Source organism: Telmatherina bonti, assembly GCF_933228915.1.
Source record: "Telmatherina bonti genome assembly, chromosome: 4".
NCBI lineage: Eukaryota > Metazoa > Chordata > Actinopteri > Atheriniformes > Telmatherinidae > Telmatherina > Telmatherina bonti.
Window position 1 is genome coordinate 33,721,696 of NC_136622.1, and position 21,388 is coordinate 33,743,083.

At 43.3% G+C, this 21,388-nt stretch overlaps 1 protein-coding gene across 13 annotated transcripts in view; it reads right to left on the bottom strand.

Annotated features, from left to right (window-relative positions):
• Nucleotides 1-21,388, bottom strand: part of hspg2 (heparan sulfate proteoglycan 2) — a 135,360-nt gene that overhangs the window by 55,873 nt on the left and 58,099 nt on the right. For 12 of the 13 annotated variants that reach the window (XM_079239029.1, XM_079239023.1, XM_079239024.1 and 9 more), the window contains 23 exons: nucleotides 17,515-17,640; nucleotides 17,221-17,415; nucleotides 17,014-17,133; nucleotides 14,152-14,283; nucleotides 13,720-13,864; nucleotides 11,881-12,038; nucleotides 9,342-9,482; nucleotides 9,075-9,238; nucleotides 8,824-9,003; nucleotides 8,550-8,746; nucleotides 8,263-8,410; nucleotides 7,823-7,950; nucleotides 7,558-7,644; nucleotides 7,310-7,368; nucleotides 6,973-7,037; nucleotides 6,738-6,878; nucleotides 6,429-6,602; nucleotides 5,992-6,171; nucleotides 5,188-5,306; nucleotides 4,975-5,086; nucleotides 3,035-3,148; nucleotides 2,708-2,835; nucleotides 1,621-1,707 (listed from right to left, as the gene is read on the bottom strand). In XM_079239029.1, coding sequence (XP_079095155.1) covers nucleotides 1,621-1,707; nucleotides 2,708-2,835; nucleotides 3,035-3,148; nucleotides 4,975-5,086; nucleotides 5,188-5,306; nucleotides 5,992-6,171; nucleotides 6,429-6,602; nucleotides 6,738-6,878; nucleotides 6,973-7,037; nucleotides 7,310-7,368; nucleotides 7,558-7,644; nucleotides 7,823-7,950; nucleotides 8,263-8,410; nucleotides 8,550-8,746; nucleotides 8,824-9,003; nucleotides 9,075-9,238; nucleotides 9,342-9,482; nucleotides 11,881-12,038; nucleotides 13,720-13,864; nucleotides 14,152-14,283; nucleotides 17,014-17,133; nucleotides 17,221-17,415; nucleotides 17,515-17,640 — 3,100 coding nt within the window. The remainder of the gene's footprint in view (nucleotides 1-1,620; nucleotides 1,708-2,707; nucleotides 2,836-3,034; nucleotides 3,149-4,974; nucleotides 5,087-5,187; nucleotides 5,307-5,991; nucleotides 6,172-6,428; nucleotides 6,603-6,737; nucleotides 6,879-6,972; nucleotides 7,038-7,309; nucleotides 7,369-7,557; nucleotides 7,645-7,822; nucleotides 7,951-8,262; nucleotides 8,411-8,549; nucleotides 8,747-8,823; nucleotides 9,004-9,074; nucleotides 9,239-9,341; nucleotides 9,483-11,880; nucleotides 12,039-13,719; nucleotides 13,865-14,151; nucleotides 14,284-17,013; nucleotides 17,134-17,220; nucleotides 17,416-17,514; nucleotides 17,641-21,388) is intronic. The other variant, XM_079239030.1, reaches the window with a different exon arrangement.

Sequence of the window (21,388 nt, forward strand, 5' to 3'; positions counted from 1 at the left end):
GGCTCCTGCTGATTTGCTTTGTCTATCTCCCTGAGAAGCAGAGCCATGGGCCTGTTTCTTTGCTGGAAGACCTGGGGTAGGTATGTTTGGGGGGACTATGGCTCTGCTGGTTATCAGAGGCGGAGGCGTTGAGAACAACGGGACAGTAGGGACTGTGGTGAGTGGAGGTTGAAGCCTCTTTTCTTTTGGTGAATGGGAGATGTGTCTCGCACGTTTCATTTTGTTCATCTCTTGCGCTAGAGCCGTGAATCCATCGATTAGAATCTCCAGCCGTCCTTCCAGCCTGCTAAGACGAGCCTCCATGTCGTTGTAGCTCCCTTCTAGCTCTGTAATCTTCTTGTCCTTCTCTCCAGCTGAATGGATGGCGATAAGCTCCTTCAGGCGGGAGCTGAGGAGATTCTGCTGGTCTTCCATACTGCGAATGCTCTCCTTCATATCCAGCGTGTTGCTTTCTAGCATGCTCAAGCGCTGGTTAAAGGTGTTCAGGTGAATCCGGAGCAGGCGTTGGAAGCTGGAGTGTCTGATTTCTGGGCTGGGGGTGAAGCGTGGGGGCAATCTAGATGCTGATCTCTTGGGGGTGACGAAGACGACATCGACCCTGATGGTTTCAATAGCTTTTATAGTGTTAGGGTGAGATGAAGGGGACAGTTGGGCCTTAGTGGGGATGACAATTGTCCCTACTGTGCTAACAGGATATGGATCATCATCATCATCATCATCATCATCGTCGTCATCATCACCATCACCACTGCTATAAGGTTGAATCACTCTCCCCCAGCTGAAATTGAATACTGGTTCAGCTCCACATCCTGTAGGCAGGAAACCGTCTTCCAGGAAGGGGTCCCCACAACTGTCCGCAGGCGGCATTTCTTCTCTTAATATCAAAACAGCAAAATCAGGTTTGATGCAGGCAGAGACGTCACGTCACAATGAATGATTTAAACCCAAGTTTCCCTGTCATCTTTGCCCTCCTTGTGGCAAAGATCCATCAACCAGACAAGAGTCCTCATAAATGCTGCGTTTACATTTATGACCCAGAAGATACATTTGGTCTGCACGCAGATAGAATTCACACCTTACAATCTCACTACCAGCAAAGCACAAAGCTGAAGCAAAGAGCGTCTTCTGACAAAGGCTTCTGGAGGTAAAAGACAGAAGAAAGCACAAGTCAGCTTTAAAGCCAAACCTAAAGCTTTTCTTAAGATAATCCATTTTCCACAAACAGTAAAAATGTGACTAATGATGTTCTAAATACCACCAAAGGTCCCTGATCGAACAACACACACATTTTTTTGACACACCTGAAATATCCTTATATTTTCTAAATGCAAACCATCCAAAAAACACAATCCAATACACCCATCAATATAGAAAAATGGGTGTGACACAAAACTTCAGAGGCACATTAGAGATTGGTTTGCCAAAATCTGCATCTCCTATCCCTCCTCTGACACCCCTCAATCACTGCCACTGCGAAACACAAGACATGCCCATACTGCTTTCCTGAGAGTGAAGCCAGTGGGTGCTAATGCCAGCCCGTGCTAACCCAAGACGCTGAGCAATGAAGATGGAAAAGAGGAAAGACGAAGAGGCGAATGGAAAAACGAGAGTGCAGCACACCTTTCACAGCGCCGGCCGGTAAATCCAGGAGGACAATTGTCACAAGTTGGCTGACCGTCAGAATCCAGAAAGCAGGTTGAGGAGAATCTGAGTGGAAAGAAATACATCTTGAGAATTCTTCTTTAAACGTTGACAAAATACACTGCCATTCAAACAAAAGTCACCACCAGGATTTAACTAAACAAACAGGTAAGGACTTCCTGTTGGACTAACCATTGAAGTAGCTTTTAATTTCTTAAAAGATCTATTTCAAAAGGGTCAAATTAATGGTAACAAGAAAATAAAAACAGCAAGGAGATTCTGAAAATACTAAAACTGGATAGGGAGTGTCCAACACATCATTAAAAACTGGCAGGGGAACTGTCATCTTTCATGAAAAAAATGTGGATGGAAAAAATCATAAATGATTGTGAAACATTTTGTGAAATCAAATAGTATAAAAAATAAAATTGGTAGAACTAAGGACTAAAAGAAACGGAATGGATTGGAACTGAACAACTGTTTAGCCAAATGAAAACCATTTATCTGGGATGATAATATGGGCAAAAAAGCTTCAGTTTGCTGGGGAGCGTAAAGATCGGACACTGAAGCACCAGAAGAAAGTCATGTGGTTTGATGAGTCCAGATTTACTCTTTTCCAGAGTGATGGAAGAATCAGGGTGAGAAGAGAAGCAAGCTGGTGGGGGCAGTCTGTGATCTGGTGTTGCTGCAGTTGGTCAGGTCTAGCTTTAGCAACACTATGTGTCCAAAGCAAGAGGTCAGCTGACTGGCTGAACATACCGAAAGAGTAGGTTATTCTATCTTCCCTAACAGCGCGACCATATTTTAAGATGACAGACCTGAACCGCATTGAGAATTGTTTAAATGTCCAGGATTTTTCAGCAGTAAAAGATCTGAGAGAAAAGAAATTGCAACTCTGGATGGGAATAAATCCTGTGACTTTGCAGAAGCTTATTTAAATGACGCCACAGCAAATGCTGCTGTAATCAAGCTAAAGGGACTTTTTCTGGACAGGCAGTGTACTAACAAGAGAAGCTAAATGAAATAAATAGAATGAATAGCAAAGGTGAACTGAAACAAATATTACTGGCTGCTGGAAGTGATTCCAGGACAGGGGCAGGGTTGACAGGCCTGAGGACCACCCGTTACAGGGTTTCCATAGAAACCAGGCTGACAGAGCTCACATCTTGACCCGGCAGTGTTGTGAAGACATTGCTTTAGGAAACACACACATACACACACAAAAAAAGAAAAAAGAAGGTGAGATACATGGAACAATTGAGCTCAAAGCTCGTGTTTTCACATGTTAGGATGAGCCCAGAAATCATTAGAACATTCCACTGGAGAGATCAAAGCAGCTTCTGCACTGATGAAGACTTCAGAGAGAGGAGAGGAGCAGCAGCACGGAACCTACCAGACACCTGCCGGTGTCCGGGTCACAGCTGCTGGCGTGACCGTTGCAATCACACCTCTCACATGTGCCCAGGTAAAGGCCAGAGGTGGTCCGGGTGTAACCTGCATCGCATTCCTGAAACAACAGGGAAAAACACCTGAGGTGTGAGACGTGTGAGGACGAAGAGCACGGCTTTGTTCCACTGCAGCACTGAGACACTGTAATTATCATCAAGGACAAATGGAAAATGTTGGAGGCTTCGTGTGTAACAAGCTCAGGCACATTTCTGATTACCTTTTATTCTTTCTCTTTTAACTGAAGAAGGAAAAAGTTCTTGAACGAAAGTTGCAAACATGGACCAGGGATGTCGTGATGAGCTGATTTCACACTATTAAGATCCGTCAATATCATCAGTCATGATGAGTGGAATTTGCGCAGAGATAAAAAAAGTTTCATTCAGTCGTTCATTTTCTTAACCGCTTAGTCCAATTAATGGTTGAGGAAACTGGATTCTTTCCCGGCAATCACTGGCCAAGAGGCCTGGGACACCTTGGACAGGTCACCAGTCCATCGCAGAGCCAGCACATGTTGCAAGTTGTGTTTTCTTTTTCTTCCATGCAGGTTGCTGAAGGTGCTTTAGAACGGGAAAGCATGGCAGTGGAAGACTTATTCCCTACACACCTGACCCATGTGAATAACACAATGGCGCAAATAATTAAGAGATGAAATATCAATGGTTTTTTCTATGCACACCAAGTGTGTTGCAAATTTCCGTTAAATTACAAAGATTCAGAAACAAACTTGCAAGGTGACAAAAACAAACTCGGATTCAGAGTTAAGCTACAACGATATCGTGTTGATGTAAAGAGTGGAGAACTTAAGCAGTTTGTTCAGTCCCGGAGTTGGGCTCATTTTTATGGCTCTTTAAATGTAACATTTTAAACCTTTATGACTAAAAAAGTCTTCATGCTTTAAGTAGTGATTTTGTGATTGTCAGAGTCCATCCAGAATGACTTTTCAGTGAGAGCTCATTTCATCCACATGTGAACACAGCTCAGCACGAGACAGGTGCTTTTTTTTAAATTTATTTTGTCCATTTTCATACTTCACTTGGAAGCTGAAGAGTTCCTTAACAGGAGATTAAAGACTTAAATCTGTTTCTTAGCCCTAGCATCTGTCAGCCCTAGTCTCTGCTAGCTGTAGCGTCTGCTAGCCCTAGTGTCTGCTAGCTCTAGCGTCTGCTAGCTCTAGCGTCTGCTAGCTCTAGCTCTTCCATGTGGGAAATTGGTACGTCTCCGTTCCATACTGAAAAGTACGAACATATGTATTGTCACATCGAACATGTTTCACCAACTGCAGAATAACTAGCTAGCTTTGAACACTAGAGTAAAGGTAAACGTGTAGTAACAAGGTTGAATCATGTTAATGAAGGCTGTTTTTTTGGTAAACAGGATGCAATGATCAGAGGTGAAACCATAATTCTAATTTTAAATAAGTTCCTGTTTCTTTTGTTTTCTCATCTATGAAACGTATGTTTCAAAGTGCGGCTTTTCTGTAATAAGACAACTTGATGTCAAAGCTTGCTACATTTTATTTTCTCTGTATTTTTAAATTCTTAACTCTGGTTATAAAGTAATTTTATGATGTTATTTCCAGGAAATAGCTTCCAAAATCCAGGTAGAAGCCTTTTCCATCCAAAATTTAGGATTTATTCATTGTTTACAAATAAGAGTTTATTTAGTTTGTTTGACTTTTAGGTTATATTACTTTGTTTTCACCCATAAAGAGCTTTATTGGATTTCACACATTTGTTATGTGAAAATATTTAATGCAAAATAATCCTGATAATGGTAAAATCCTGATTATTTCTCTGACAATGACATGTAAAAAGGGTAAAAAAAAAAAACAAAAAACTGAACTAAACTAAATTTTGTAAAGTAATGTGACATGTGGACGTGTACCTGGCAGGACGGTCCTCTGTATCCCTGAGGGCAGGCGCACTCCTCCACCTCTAGAGCACGCTCATTGCCAGTTGATTGAGGCACAGCAATGTCCATCTTGATATCTGAGATACTTTCTCAGACAGATGGGGGACGGAGGAAAAACACGTTTGAATCCAGCTTTCCTAGATTCCCTGTCATAAATGTGAATGAGTTCGTTCTTTCCCACAGTACCTGCTCTCAGCCATGTTGTCTGCGTAGGTGGCCCTGATCATGAGGACGGAGACGTCGGCCAGGGCCATCAGCAGGTGCTCGCGAGTACACGGCTGGCCGTCAGCTCTACGCCACGCAGACTGATGACAGCAGAAGAGCAAAACCTTAGCATAGCAACACCAGCCGTGTTTACATGGACACCAGCGTTTGGATTAGTAAAGATTCTGATCCGATCAAGCTCATTCAAATCTATATTCATTCTGATCAGGAAGCCTGTATCTCCTGTATGAACTGCTCCAGTCCTCGAGGGCCACAATCCTGCAGGTTTTCCATGTTTTCTGGTTCCAACACATCATACTCAAACTAATCAGTCATTGTGCACAACTTCCTTGGCTGTTGGATCTATTTGATGTAAGCCAGGTGTGTTGGAGCAGGGATACATTGAAAAACTGCAGGACAGCGGCTCTCGAGGCACCGCTACTGTATCCCCATTACGTCAGCTATGTCAATGTAACATAATCTCACGTTACGTTGTGGCTTGTATAGAGGGGAGAAAACAGGGAAGATGGAAGAAAACGTGGCGCGTTTGTTTACATCGGAAATCACTGTTTCTTCTCCCATTGCTGTTTACGGAAAGTCAGACAATTCCACACATGTCAACACGACCTATTCCTTTCAAACGCACGATGCACATAAATGCACGTCGTGACGGGAATAACTTTTCAGGCTCATGTGATCCGTATTGCACCAGAATGCCACCCGATGCATTTATAAACAAAGTTACAGTTTTAGCTGAAAGACCCTCCAAACAGCAGCTCCTCGCACCTCTCTGAAGATCACATTCACAGTTTCTGGCACACGTGGGAGGGGTTTTGTCTGCAAAAAGTGCTCCAGGAAGATGCCGTTGCCTTGGAGAACCACATCGGGCTGACCATCAATCACCAGTGAGCGCTGGTACGGTTCAAAGCGCACCGTGTAGCGAAGCTCCCCGCCGTAGGCCGTCACCTGGTGGCAACACGGTGGGGAAAAAAAAGAAGGTTCATCTCAGAAATCTGAATGGTGGAAAGGTATTTCACCCCTATGATACTGTGAGGGGAGTCACAAGATACCCCTGCTGTGTGCATAAGCACAGTCTTTTCATTTCACAACATGCTGAAGCTTGACTGAGAGGAACACAAAGAGCGGAGAATCAAACTATCAGCACTTCGTATGTTCCTCCTCGCCTCAACCCCAGCCTGCTCTTTATCTCACTCTCCTCCCACCTTATCTCCCCTGAAGCTCTCAGGTAGAACCCAGTAGTAGACGTCGTTGGGGACACTTGAGAAAGAGCGGTAGGCCACTTCTGAAAAGCCCCTCTGGGAGATGCCGTCAGAGATAGTCCTAGTGTTGGCGCTGTTGGAGAGGGAGAAGAGCTGGCCGTTCACGCCTCCTCGCACCTGTGGGACACAAACACCCAACCAGACTGAGACGTGAACCCAGATCCAGATTCAGGGCACCGATGGTTGCGTCTCTCCATCTAACACTGGCAAGGATTTGCTGATTCAGCAACCATTCATAGCTCGGCGTCCCACCTGGTCCCTGCTCCAACTGGAGCTGGCGCACTGTTTGGTGACGCCCATGCAGAAGCAGCGCAAGCAGCCTTCGGGGTTGGACTCGGATAGGTGGAAGAACCCAGCCTTGCACTCGTCGCACTGATGACCTGCCACGTTGTTCTGCAACGTACATGCAGAAACAAACACATGTCATCCATCTGCTTGGAACGCTTCTCTTTCCCTTTAAGAAAACAAGAAAGAAAAACATCCCTACCTTGCAGCTGCACGGGCTGCTGCTGGAGCTGACAGTTCCTCTGTTATCACACTTCAAGTTGCCGTCTGGGAGGTGGGGGGTGGGCAATGGAAAGAAGATGACATATGGTTAAAGGAGTGCACCTGGGAGCACTCCAGCCATGCTGCATACCTGAGCCGTGACCACATACAACAGCGCTACTGTAACAAAAACCTGATGGTAATCATTTCAGGGGGGGTCAGGACCTTTTCATGGTCACATTACTCAAACAGTCCTTGTGCAGCTTCTGTTCATTTACTCAAGCCTGTAAACCTGTGAGTGTGAAAAATATCAGCGCAGATGCTGGAAAAGGACTCACAGTTAGGAACACATTTTCCATTAGGCAGGAGGGGGTTACCCTGGTAACCAGGGGCACATCTGAAATAAAGCACAAGGGATACTCTTCATCTATTTGCAAAAAATTGACAATAATTATATTGTTGACTAATTTTTTGCAGCATCTTCGACATGTTATAATATTCAACTGAAATATATTAAATTAAAAATGCAGCTTTCATTTCCTTTCAACCAGATTTAGTTGCTGCTTTTAACATTTTGTTTGCTCACTTTTCACAACGCCTCCCCGTGTAGCCGGGCCTGCAGGCGTCACATGTCGGCTGCTGGTCGACGTTCAGGAAGCAGGTGTCAGAAAACCTACAAGTCCAACAAAAAGAAGTCTAGAAGCCCTGGTTTAGCAGCGGAGAAGAAGCTCAGTTCTACTTGCTGAGTTAGATGACAATGTATGCAGGTAATTTCAGCATCTGTACATCTTTTTGGATGTGTTTTTGCAGAAATGTGTGTGTGAACAATTCAGGTGTGTCTGTGCCCCTACCGCCTTGAGGTCTCAGTGTACGGGCAGGGGCAGGGCTTGCAGTCATCTGGGCGACCTCTGGTTGGGTCACCAAAGTATCCGGGGCGACACTTGTCACATTGAGGACCCTCTGTGTTGTGCTGGCAGCTCTGCAGACGTAGAAAAGACAAAACATACGCTTATTTTGTTTCCCTTAGACCACAGATGTCAAACTCCAGTCCTCCAGGGCCGGTATCCTGCAGGTATCTGTTGTCTCCACCCTCCAACACACCTGACCAACATTCATAAATAGGTTGACGAGAAGCTGCTGGATCCATTTGATTTGAATCAGCTGTGTTGGTGGAGAGAAACAACAAAAACCTGCTGGATACCGGCCCTCCAGGACTGGAGTTTGACACCCCTGCCTTAGATGATCTCCATATTAAACACCATTTTTCATTCAAATCTCCCTAAAACTGTACCAGACAGTGTCCGCTGATTGGATCGCAAGCAGTGCCGTGCCCGTTGCAGTTACAGCCGGCGCATGTGCCGAGATAGGGGCCACCGGGGACGCGTTCAAATCCAGAGGAGCATGTTTCACAGGACAGGCCTGTATATCCAGCAGGACATCTGGAAGGGACACATTACGGCTCCGTCAAACACAACACAGCCCAGCTGCTTCGCTAACAAACTGTGACGGGGCAACTCACGCCACGCACACGGTGGGGCGAAATCTCTCCAGATGTAGACCTAAATGCCTTTTCTTTACCTGCATTCCTCTACATCCTTGGCAGGACCCAGAGTGGTGAACTCCACAGTGGTGGTATCCATGACGATGTCGCCAAGCGCCACACTGACTGTGTGGTTGTCGTAGATGGTTCGGATGCTGATGCTGTCCAGGTTGGCCAGCGTCATCATCAGGTCTTCCCGGCTCACAGGGCGGCCGCTGGAGTGCTGCCAGTTGTCCTGAAACGGCAACAAGCAGCTGAATTAGCAACCGGCCTGGACTTCAGGTTCATCTTACGCCTCTTCAACACCCTTACTTCGGTGAAAACGATCTCCTTCTGGTTGACCACTTCGGGAGGGGTGGCGTTGCCTCTGCGGTAAACAAGCCTCCGTCCGTTTCCAACTAGTATCACGGTGGGCTTCTCGACAGGCTCCGACAGGTCGCGGGTCAATGTGTACCTCACCTTAAACTTCAGGGATCCGCCGTAGGAATCAATCTGAAAGAACAAACAGATTTCACACGGACGTTCGATGCTAAGCCAATCAAAACAAAGCCCAAATGATTTACTTTGTTGCCCAGGAACTGGCGAGGTAAGGTCCAGAAGGAGTCGAGGTTGAAGAAGCGACGCGATAGGTCAACAAGCTGGAACTCCTCCATCTCAGGGTCGATGAGGAGCTGGGTGGAGGACAGAGGAGGCGTGCCCGGCCTGGAGGGGAAGGTGACATTCACTCCTGCAAATAAAAATAACACACTCACTCCACTTCGTAATGAAATGTGATGTCTACAAAAACCTTTCGAGGGTAGAGCTGGCAGAGTATGAGATGGTTATTTTGCCTTTGAAGTTTTCCTCCTCGGTGAAGCGCAGGCAGATCTGTTCGCGGTGGCGACCGGTGCTCCTGCAGTTCTTGGTGACTCCAGCACAGAAGCAGGAAATGCAGCGGCCATTGAGGCTGAAATAACCTTCAGGACAGTTGCCTGGAAGGAACATGGCCAGACTCAGAACAAAACTTCATGAATGACCCACTTTACTGTCCACTACATTGGAAAAAAAAATAAAGATTTTGTGTTTGGTTCTGGCATAAAGACAACTTTTCAACACAACGTACAACAAGATAAGCAAAACATCCCACCATGAAACAAAAATATAATATTCATTCATTTTCCTAACTGCTCCAATTTCTGCTCTAATCCACTGAAGGGTCGCAGGGAAGCTGGAGCCTATCCCAGCAGTGTTTGGGCGAAAGGCGGGGTACACCCTGGACAGATCGGATCAACCTAAATGCATGTCTTTGGACGGAGGGAGGAAGCTGGAGTACCCAGAGAGAACCCACACATAGATGGGGAGAACATGCAAACTCCACACAGAAAGGTCACTGTCCAAACCTTGCCCCATCGAACCAGCCACCTTGCTGTGAGGCCATCATACTAACCACTATGCCACCATGCAGCCCGAAATATAATATTAATTTAAAAAATATATAGAAACAGATTTATACAAATTATAATTGCCAATAATACACGTCTTGTCTGGGACAGCTCAGTTTTTTTTATTCAGAATGGCCTCTACTCTACAGGCTCTGCCGACCATAAGGGGGGTTATGACTACTCAGTCTGTAGAGTCGCTGCCATAGGGATCATCCTTGTCTGGATGGTGGAGGGATCCTGCAGCGCAGCCCAATGGCTGTGGAGCGGGACCTCTACCTGTCCTGATCTAGGTTTCCAGTGGTGGTGGTCTCTGTTGCTTTGAATGGGCTGGCTCTTGGTGCGAATGGATCCCCAAGATATTGTTTCCCCATAGCAGTCAAGCCAGAATTTTATTTCCATAATAATATTCAGTTGAAGAGACAGAAGGGTTTGGGGGGGGGGGTTGTTGGTGTGTATGACTGAACGTGAGAGAGATTTGCGTTACTTTTTGTATGAAAAATGGTTTATAAGTAAAGTTTGATTTGACCTGATTAATGGCTAATGAGAGTTTCTTTTATTGTTTCACTGAAACTTTTTCATCCTAGAACAAATACTTGCCTACAGCTACAGTATGGAACTAATATGGCTTTTTATTAGCAAAAATCAAGTATTGCTCTCATTTTACCAAAGTCAAATCACATCAATATAAAGGGTTCCTGTAGCATAGAATGAGTCATTTATAAATACATGATGGTGGTGCACCCAACAGAAGGCTGCCATGTTGCACCGTCAGCTTTGAATATGGTAGCGAAAGAGGACAAACTTGTTAGCCTTACACATTTTAGGTGTTAATCCTCGTGTGTGGATCATTCAACTTGATGTTTACCATTGAAATGGAGGATCATACTGTTTGCCCATCAAGAGGGAGGAAAATATATCCAAGAAAAAAAGAAATAATAAGAAAAGGAGGGTCTAGACGGGTGTAGCGTTTACCAGATGGAGGCAGTTCATGAGGGACTTCAGAACTGAGGTGAAGGCTGCAGCTTTCTGCTGGACAGGTAAGTTCATTCAGTCTAACAGTGAAGTTTATTTTGCCGTTATTTTAGAAACAGGGCAGGTAGTCCAGCAGCTACTTTATCCTCCCGATTGAGTCACATCATTTACTGTTACTGAATCTATAAAACAGTAGAGAAGCTAGTTAGTTGGTTAGCCTACAGTGGTAAAGCTCCGTTTCAGCAGTTTCTCTTCAGTCATACCATCAGACCACCGTGCGCTGTTTTCAGACATACTTTCCGGGAGGTTTTCCTCCTGTTTCATAATTCATTTTAGCTGATTTGTCATGTCATGATTTGTCATGTCCTCCCTCTAGTCATGTGGTCACACCATGACATCAGCTATTAGCAGTAGCTTGGTACCAAATACATGCTTGTAACTTATTGGCATCAATAATGAAACAGAATTATGTATCGTTCTGCACCTCATTACCTGACGGGACACCAACTTGTTCAAAATGTTAATATTTTCACATTTGTGACTCTTTGCAGCTTCAGTACTGATAATAACGTGGTTCAGCACCAGACAGCGCTACATGCTTGTTTCCATCCAGTTAGCGCGCCACTGGGTGGGAGAAATTCTCACACTGGGGCTTTAAACACTCCAATTTAGGGATGTGTAAAATGCGCTGACTGGTGTTAAATCTCCGTCTCCTCAGAATAGTGAAGTTTCTTGAATATATCTGATGCATTTCTGGAAGGGAAGTTGATTATAAGTGTTCGCAGGTACCTGAAATGATGACTTGCTCCACATCCCTTCATGCTGATTGGCATGCAGGTAAACATGGAACCTGTGTCGCCTTCTGCCTCACAAACACAAGTGTTTGGTCTCTACAGCATTCAGGTCTAAGAACTAACTGAGAAATCCGACTCAAAGTGGTCGTCCTGACTGCAGAGGTGAGAATAAGCGCCATCACCTGGATTTGGATTGGATGTGAGAGTTAACACTCCATCAGGGATCCCAAACACAAGGCCCTTAGCGTTGATAGCCTCGCAGGTGTACGCCCCCTGGTCGGATTCTTTCACGTCACGAATAGTCAGGGTGCCGCGGCCGTTCTCGTTGGTCATGGAAATCCTGGGAATACAGTAATAAGGCACAAATAGTCATGTTTTTAAAATACTAAAAGTACTTATGGAGACTTGGAGATATATTTATACACGTTTACTGTATCAAGCAGGTCTGACACTGGGTGCATTGGTCCAACACTAAATGGCTGATTTTATCTTTGTGTGTGTGTTATTTGTGTGTTTGTTTTGTGATTTTACTCTGTGGCTTTGGTCCTTTCATGGGTCAATTCAAACTAATTGTGTTTTTAATGCAATTCTAAGTCAATGAGTTCTCACCTCTTTTGATGTATCTTATTTACGTATATCTGAGACTGTTTAAATAACTAACACTGACTTTCTGGCACTGCAATATACTCGTTTCAGCTGGATGTTTATCAAGTCATCTAGTTATAGTTCATGCCATCTAAAAGACAGCGACTAGTTTGTGACTATAGGCAGCTATAAACCCTAGTAAATAAAAATAAGATGTGGAGTTCCCCAAGGCTCCATCTTGAGGCCACTGATGTTCGACATCTACATGCTCAAGTGATGGAAAACAACTAAATGAGTATCCATAATTATGTTGAAGACATGCAGATTTACGTCCCCTTCTCACAAGGAGACTAAAGTCTGATCCAAAAGCTGATCTAATGCATGGATTAAATTAAAGATTGGATGTTCACTTCAGTGAAGACTAAACCAGATCATATATTTTGAGCCAAAGGATAAAAATAAAAATCACATTAAGCTGGCGAAGTCAGTATGTTATCACATGAAGGACTGCTTAGAAAAAGCTGTCTATCCACCAGACAGCTGCAGTTAGTCCAGAACGCTGCTGCTCCAGACCTCACCAAGACCAAGAAAGTGTGTCGTATAACTCAGATCTTTGCACTGACTTCCTGTCTGTCTAAGAACCAACTTCAAACTCTAGCTGTTAGTTTATAAAGCGCCAAATGGTTTTACAGCCAAAATATATTCAGGTTCTCCTGCTTTATCATGAACCAAACTGACCCTCGGGTCATCAGGGTTCCCAGAGTCAGAAGCAGCATTCAGTTTTTCTGCTCCCCACATGTGGAACAAAGTCCCAGAAAGCTGCAAATCTGCTGAAGCTCTGATTCTTTAAGTTAAGATCAGAGACTTTTATTAGGACGGCTTTTCATTTCTAACATCGGAACTTGTGTTTCTTGCATGTTAAATTATTTTGTTTGTTTATAATTAACATTTTCAGGCTTCTTCTGCAGTAATGCTTTTAATGTTTCTATGTTTTTTTTACATGAAATGCGCTTCTCAAACAAGACTAACTTATTTTAAATCATTTTTTTCTATAGAGTCGTAGAATAATACTGATTTTCTATCTTTCTGACTCTTTTGATGTGTCTGCATATCTTTTAAGAACCCTAAAAAACTACAGGCTATGCTAATGAAGACGTGAAGGCATAAAAATCCTTTAAATTCCTCAGTAATTTTCTTTGCACTCACAGTAAATAACCGCGACCACAACCATTTGAATTAATTAAAAGCTCAATCCAAGATACTCTGATGTAGGAGAGGTGTGTGTCAGCACACCAGTAAGGTGAGAGGAGGAAAATGAATTTATAATGGCTGCCAAATCACTTTGGTAAAAGGGACTTTTATTCCTTACAGATGCTTCATGACGGCTTTATTTTCAGTCCTGGTGAATAAAAAGCAGAATTTCCCATCAAACCCACCTGCTGCTGGTGGGAATGTGTCCCCAGTTCAGCCTCCAGGAGATCATGGGTGTCGGGACTCCAACAGCCTGACAGGTGAACGTCACCGTTGACCCCCGTGCTGCCTGAACAGACTCCTCTGGTGGGCTTGTTACAGAAGGTGGAGCTGATAAGTGTCAAAAGGACAAAAAACGGATTAATAAATGCACGTGTTTAAAAAAAACAGCTGGGAAACAGAGGTCATAAATGTTTGACACTCATAGTTCTCCCATATGGACGGACAATTTCATTTAAGTTCTCACGGACGACTCAAGTGTGAAAAGAGCCTGGTTCACGGCAAATTAGTCACAGGCCACAAAGAAGAGAATGTGCTGACAGCAAGGCATGGCATGCACATGAGGGGAAAAGGGAGAGACTTCGAGAGCTGCATCCAGCTGTTGGCGTGAGACTTACTGCAGCCGTACTCATCAGAGCGGTCAGGGCAATCTGGCTCTTCATCACACTGGTAACTCGCTGGGATGCAGGAGCGGTCGGTCAGGCATTCAAACTGCTCCGGAGCGCATCTGTCATTGGGACTCTTGGTTGCTATGGTGATGCAAAGATGCAGATTGACAACTTTTCAGCATCCTTATCTTGAGATTTTCTATTCCTTCCTAATAAAACCAACAGAAATCTTCTTTTGTTTGGATCTTTTCTCTCAGACTGACGAATGCCACTCTCCTCCGTCAATAAAAACACGTGCCAGCTGATCCTAATTTTTATATGAAAACACAAACTGTCCACAAAAGGACAGAAGAGACAGAGAGGTGGAATGGAGATGATGAAAATGTTAGAGGTGCTATTAAACTGTGGGGGGGTGGGGGGGCTTTGGGAATTTCCTCCATATCCTAATAAAACCATTATATTTTGGGATGCACCGATACCAATATTAGAATCGGCTCAATATCATGTGTGTGTACTCGTACTTAGTATTAATAAAAGTACTCTGATACCACAACCGATACCACACTAGTCAAACCAGTGCAGATGTGTTCGATGACATGCTTCGGACATGCTTTAAAAGAAATAAATGCGAAATCTGACCTTTTTTGTTCCACTAAAAGCTAGAACTTTGTTTCAAAACCACACATTTATAGTTTTATTTAGGTAAAAATCTGCCAAATAAAAATAAAACCTGTTGAAATTGTTAGATCTGAAATGTTATTATATTTGTATTGGTGAGGTAACTTCAGAAAGGATGAGTCATTTATTACAACCTAATGAAATCTTACACTGTTATAACAGCAATAATAACCATCGTCACAATAATGTTCACATAAACAGATTTGGTATCGGCAAATATCGGTATCGAAAGATATTCAAATTTGAGATCGGTGAATCGGTGCATAAATTGGTGGGCAGCTGTAGCTCAGGGGGAAGTTACTTTGGATAACAATTCACAATCACATGAAATAAACATTTATGGAGTCACATTACTCAATATTACCAAAGAATCCAAATAGGCACTATGACCCCGTGCAAATAAATTGGTGTGGTCATAAAATATTTGTTCCTTCTAGGGCTGGGCGATATGACCTTTTAGTAATATCCCGATATTTTTATGGCATGTCACGATATACGATATATATCTCGATATTTACCTCAGCCTTGAATGAATGCTTTGGTGCAGACAATCACATCAGTAAGATGATTTTGTGTCTACATTAAAACATAATTGTTCATACTGCATTAAGATATGTTGATTTTAAACATTCATGCCAAAAGGATGAAATTGTAACGAAGCAAACTGATCAAAACCGTATTTATTGAACAGTTAAAGCAGTGGCAGAAACATGTCATTTTAAAACAAAATAAAGTGACTTTGCATGATGTATTAAATGCAACGTATGAAAATAGGTGCTCTAGGGGGGACTTTTCAAATGATGAACTATTATAAGGCTTTGCTTTATGGATACGTTTTTGAGTTGTCGTGTATTTTTTTTTAATCGCAGAGTTTAGCGTAGAAATCAGTCTTATAATCCAGGCAGAATGTCCTCGTATCGTCTCCAATAAACGGCTTCAGCCAGTTTTTAATTCAGGGTTTGATTCCCACTGCTTTCTGTACTTTCTAGAGACATGACGAGCCAGATAAATATGCTTGTGTCACACACAGTGGATGAGGTGAGTAAGTGACAGAGGCTGTGAATGTAATCAAATAGAATGAATTATTTTTGTGTGACGTGAAAAACTTTGCAATTTACATCCCACTCTAATCCAGAGCGGGATCAGTGGCGGATTTGGCTGTTCATTGTGACTGTAGGTGGAGTCGTGCAGGTGTCCTCTCTGCTCCTCTGACTGGCTGCAGCTGCAGCCGGAGCGACTGAGTGCTTTAGGACGGGGAGAGACTCTCCTTCTGACAATAACTTTACAATATGCGCTTTAAAGTCAGTCGCCAAAACACCAGGAAAGTCTCCAATAACTCCAGTAAAAGTCGCTAGATTTGTCGGTAGTCGCTTTTCACAAAACAGTCACCAGATTTAGCGAGAAAGTGGCTCCACGCTGCCTCTCATGACGTAGCACGTAGTTCACGTTATGTACGTAACGAGGTGCGCTTGCTTTAACTCTCTGTGCAAAGCGGTGCAGAGTCGAGGAGGAGGGAGGAAACCCCGCCCACAGCTAAAAACACCTGCGTGACAACAGGATACTCGAATATGACGAATATAGGCATTTTCTATATCGCACAGGGGACTAGCCACGATATCTCGAGTATACTCGATATATTGCCCAGGCCTAGTTCCTTCAGTAGGAAACAATGTGCAACATCTTACAGCAGGACTTGGATAAAAGTCTGACATTTAAAAACAAGTGCAACCAATAGCTGAATGGAGAGTTTCCAATTCAGGTGGCACTATGTAACTTTCAGGCTGTAAAATATGATTCTGACTTGTTTGTTGATGGAAAAGTGACATTTATCATTCACATTCCTTTAGCTTTCGTTGCCCAGCAGCATCCCGAGGCTGAGAAACTCAATTTTACTCATTTTCAGCTGAGTTTCACTTTACGTAACGGCACTATATGCTAGCAACTGGATATCAACACACCAGCTGTTCTGAACACACAACGTGGATAATTCATCAAAGAACACTGACAGAACATTACTGGAGGAGGAGAGGAAGATTGTCTAAGTTTAGCAGTGAAGCTTTAATGTAGTTCAAGTAAATTAAAGTATCGGTGTGTTTGTTGGTAAATTATGAGAAAAAAAACTTTCTTCGTTTAAAAAAGTCCATTGTGTCATGATTGTTCCCCAAATCTCATAAAATATGAGTCGAGACTTACGGCAGTCTGCTTCGTCAGAGCTATCCTCGCAGTCGTTGTCGCCATCGCAACGCCACAGCTTGAGGGCGCAGCGGCCATTTTTACACTTGAACTCATTGGGCTCACAGGGAGACGGAGTGCCTGTGAACAGAAAAGAGGTTATTGGCGGTCGAGCAGATGAATTTCTGCTGCAAACTCTTGTAGATTTACTGGTGCGTTTGGACGTACCGCATCTGAATTCGTCACTGCCGTCAGAACAGTCCCTCTCTCCGTCACAGATGTAGTCTCGAGCGATGCACTGCCCGTTCCGGCACATGGCTTGGTCCGCTCTGCAGGGTAAAATCCCACCAGGGATCTGGGGGGGCCCTGGTATGCCAACCATGGTGGTTGTGACAGGTGGAGGTGTGATGGACTTTGTCACATCTAAAAACAAATCTTGGGTTATTCTTAGGAAAACGGACAATACGTCGAAGCGTTAATACCTCTCACAACCTGCCACCCAGTCAAACCGAAGCCACTCACCACAATTGATCTCATCACTCATGTCTCTGCAGTCTGGTCTGTTGTCACACAGGTACTCCATGAGGATGCACGTTCCATCATCACACCTGTGCTCATCTGCCATGCAGGGTCTTTTACTGGGCGTTACTGTGAGAGATGCAGAGGGGAGGCGGGAGGGGGGAGGTTGAAAGACATGCATGCCAAGGCTACGGCACAGCCACGACGCTACTCCGAAGTCACAGCAAAGCACTAATAACACACGGGGAGGTGAAAATCAAACGCACCCTACAGCAGGAGCAACTCAGGCATGTCAGAAAGATGTCCACCAGTGGGAAACAATGAACTTTGAGGGGTTGTTTACTTGTAAACAAGCATGACATGCAACAGACGGGACACACAAAACAACTTAAACACAAAAGGTGACACACACACATCATAACTTGTAACTGCCTGTTAACTTGTCTTATGAAGCCCTCAAGCATAAACTCACTCAAACAGAAAAGCTTCACTGGTTTCCAGCTTTTTGGCCCCTTTGGAGAGAAAATACGCTTCTTTTGCAGAATATTAGATGCAAAAACAAACGGATTCAGATCAAAGAATCAGATTCGGTCCTCCGTACCAATACAAATCTGGCTCCGCTTCAAGTCAACCAAATACAGGAAGCGGACTGCCCAGTAGACACGACCAAAACACACGTATAAGATAAGGTCTTTATTTCTCCCTGCAGGGAAACTGAACTGTAGTTTCAGCATCAACATCAGAAACATAAATACAGCATATCTATAGAGCTTATATATACAAACACATAGCAGCAAGTATATTTACTTAGCATAAGAATAAGATTCAGATTAAACAGTTAATGTAGCTGAATTGGTTACGTGGAGAAATTCAGTAAAAGTTCTGACAGAAATATGATCAACCAAGACCACCAGATGCAGCTCCATGTTTTACTACGATGCCATGAAAACAAGCTGTCCTTCATCGACCGAGAGATGAGCGAGTTTCTTCTTCATTTTGTGTCTAGTCTTCTTCTGTAATATTTCATGCAGCGCCCCCTCTGGCGGGGAGTGGAACATGTTACTTAAAAGATTTGTTTTATTTGAGTATCGCAGTATGAATACAGGCTTAGCCCAGAGGAAAGCTGCACCTCCAACTGAATCGAGTCATGTATCACACGGAGTCTAGCAAACGGTCCTGCTGTGAAACCACCCTACAAGTTTGTTTTAACGTTTTAGTGTTGGCTCTCAGAGCTTTAAGATTGGGCCATAATCCACACAAACGCAGAAACTTGCTTTTTTGAAAGTTAAAAAGAAAATAAAGTTTATTCTTGTCCAGTTATAATTAGAAACCTCATCTGCAGTGGAATCTACAGAAATGTTGCATGTGCACCATCCTTGGCGGTGATTTTAGATAGCAGATGCACATCTACATGGTCGTGTAAACAATTAGTTTGTATATCAGGCAACGTGGAGGAAGTTGCAATGGACTGGCTGAATTTACTTTGATGGTTGGTTTATAATTGCTGAGCAGTAACAATATAATAAATATTAAGCTATCCCAAATGAAAACATAAAAAAATTAAAGCAGTTATTTGGAAAGAAAAACAGGTTGAATTATTTCCATTGTTGTTCTTATTTAATTTAATGAGAAAATGCAGATGTGTTTTCTGTATTTATGATGGTCAGACTGAAATACTTTAGTTATTATAGCCAGAACTTTAAAAAATATCTTTTTTGAGATGCTAAAAATACCCTTCACTCTCCCTTAATATCTACAAACAAATGCATCATCACTTTGTTTTTACAAGTGAACATTAATAAAAGGATTTTTTTATGATTTCATCTGAATGGAAGTGTGTAACGTCCTCTCCTCCTTCCCTCCAACGCTCCACATCACCAGCCTACTAATCACCAGTCTGCAGCCTGATACCAAACACCTGTGCACCGGCTCATCATTCTCACCTGTTCACAGCCCTATGTCACAGCCAGCCAGCTCTTACTCAGTGTGGTTTTGCTGATCTGAATGCAGTCCTCACTGCATACCAGCCAGCACGCGCCACAGATCCTCGTCGCTCTTCTTTTTGTGAATAAACTGTCACTACTCGCACCTGCATCCTCCTTCTGCGTGCTCTCTGACGTGACAAAGTGATCATTATTAAATTAAAACGAAAACTTAAAATTATGGCAGAATTTCAGCAAACATCCAATTCAAATCCACTAAATGGTTATAATATGGCACTGCGACCAAACTCGTGATCTACAACTCTGCTAAGTAAACAAATGACACACAACACCTACGAGTCTCGACACGTAAGATTACACAAAGCAGACACAAGCTACAAAAAAAAACTGAACAAGACACAAGGTAAAGTTAACACACAGACAATAATACACAGATAATACACACACACACACACACACATTATGAACAGCCTTGATGGATTTGATAAGACAAAGCAACACATACACACACACAAGCACTTAAACAGTTTCCACATATTAACTACAGCCATTACAGATATTCCTGGTATGATTAATCACACAAAGAATAACAATATTATCATGATTATTATGTATCAATTCATTTTCCAACACATAAAACCACATCAACACTCTTCATAAGTTATTAAGTTTACTTTATTTCTAATTCTTTAAGATAAATAACAAAATATTATAGCAAAGAAGCAAAGAAAAGAAAACCTTTGTGAGAATGTGTCACAGAGCGCTACAGTCTGGTACACATCTCGCCAGAAACCAGAACTTTTTCTTGTTCTGGCGACCATGACAACAAAATGACGTCCTTTTGTTCTCGTGGACACGATTCGAGACGTCTTGCAGCTCGTTCCTCCACACATCAATGGAGCAGAACTTTCTTCTTGTAGGGGTCGGAGAAGTATCGTGTGATTGGTCAGATCTTTGAGGTGTGTTATTGCACCAAAGTGTGAAAGAAACACATACTTTCACATCTTTGCTGATGTGAGGTTGACATAATAGTTTTAATAAGCAGCTGGTGGAGGTGGTGAGAAAGTACGACAATGTCCGCTCTGCTGCCGACAAAGCTTCTCATTAAAGACGCTTTACGTAACTTTCTGACCTTAAACCTCCGTGTCCCAGACTTGTTCGATGACACAGGAGCATCTATCATGTGCAAATCTACAGCCGCCGCTGCCCAGCAGCGTCCCGAGGCTGAAAAACGGACTTTATACAGCTTTTACATCTGAGACGTGATGCGACGTTTCACTTTGCAGTATAATAATGGAACTGGCTGTTTTGAACGTGCAACGTCGCCAATTCAGCAAAGAAACACAAGAAGATTAAAAGAAACTAAATAAAAGTCATGGTAAGACCGTCTTCTGCTGGCTGAAAAGAGCTAACAGGTCAGGTAGGATGCAGGATGGACGCTGAATTAGCAGTCGTTAGGGCGCGCGTGGCGGGAAAATGGTAAAAGTTCTGAAGTGTGTCTTTAAATGTGACATAACTTCTTCTCATGGAGTATAAATTAACTAAAAAATGAACTTTTTTTCCTTCTTCTTGTGGCCACAAGAACAAAGTTCTGGCTCCTTGTGGAGTGTGTAACAAGCTGTACTTGTATGTTGTCACGAAGAGCCGGAGGTTTTAATCATTGGACTGCAACCTTTTTACGTCCCTCTTTGCAGGGTGGTAAACCATCCTACACAACGATGCCACTTTCACTCTTTTAATCACAACCAAAGAAATCTGACAAGAACGGCTTAATCCATTTCTTTGGAGGGAATACGTCTCGCTCTGCCATACTGTCCCGATTGTTCACGCTGCTTCCGTAACCGAACAGAAACAAGGCACCGCTAGCAGCAAGACGTGGCTCTAACTGTGTGCGAGTTGCATTAACCTGCCTTCGTGTTTTAGATCCAATCCTC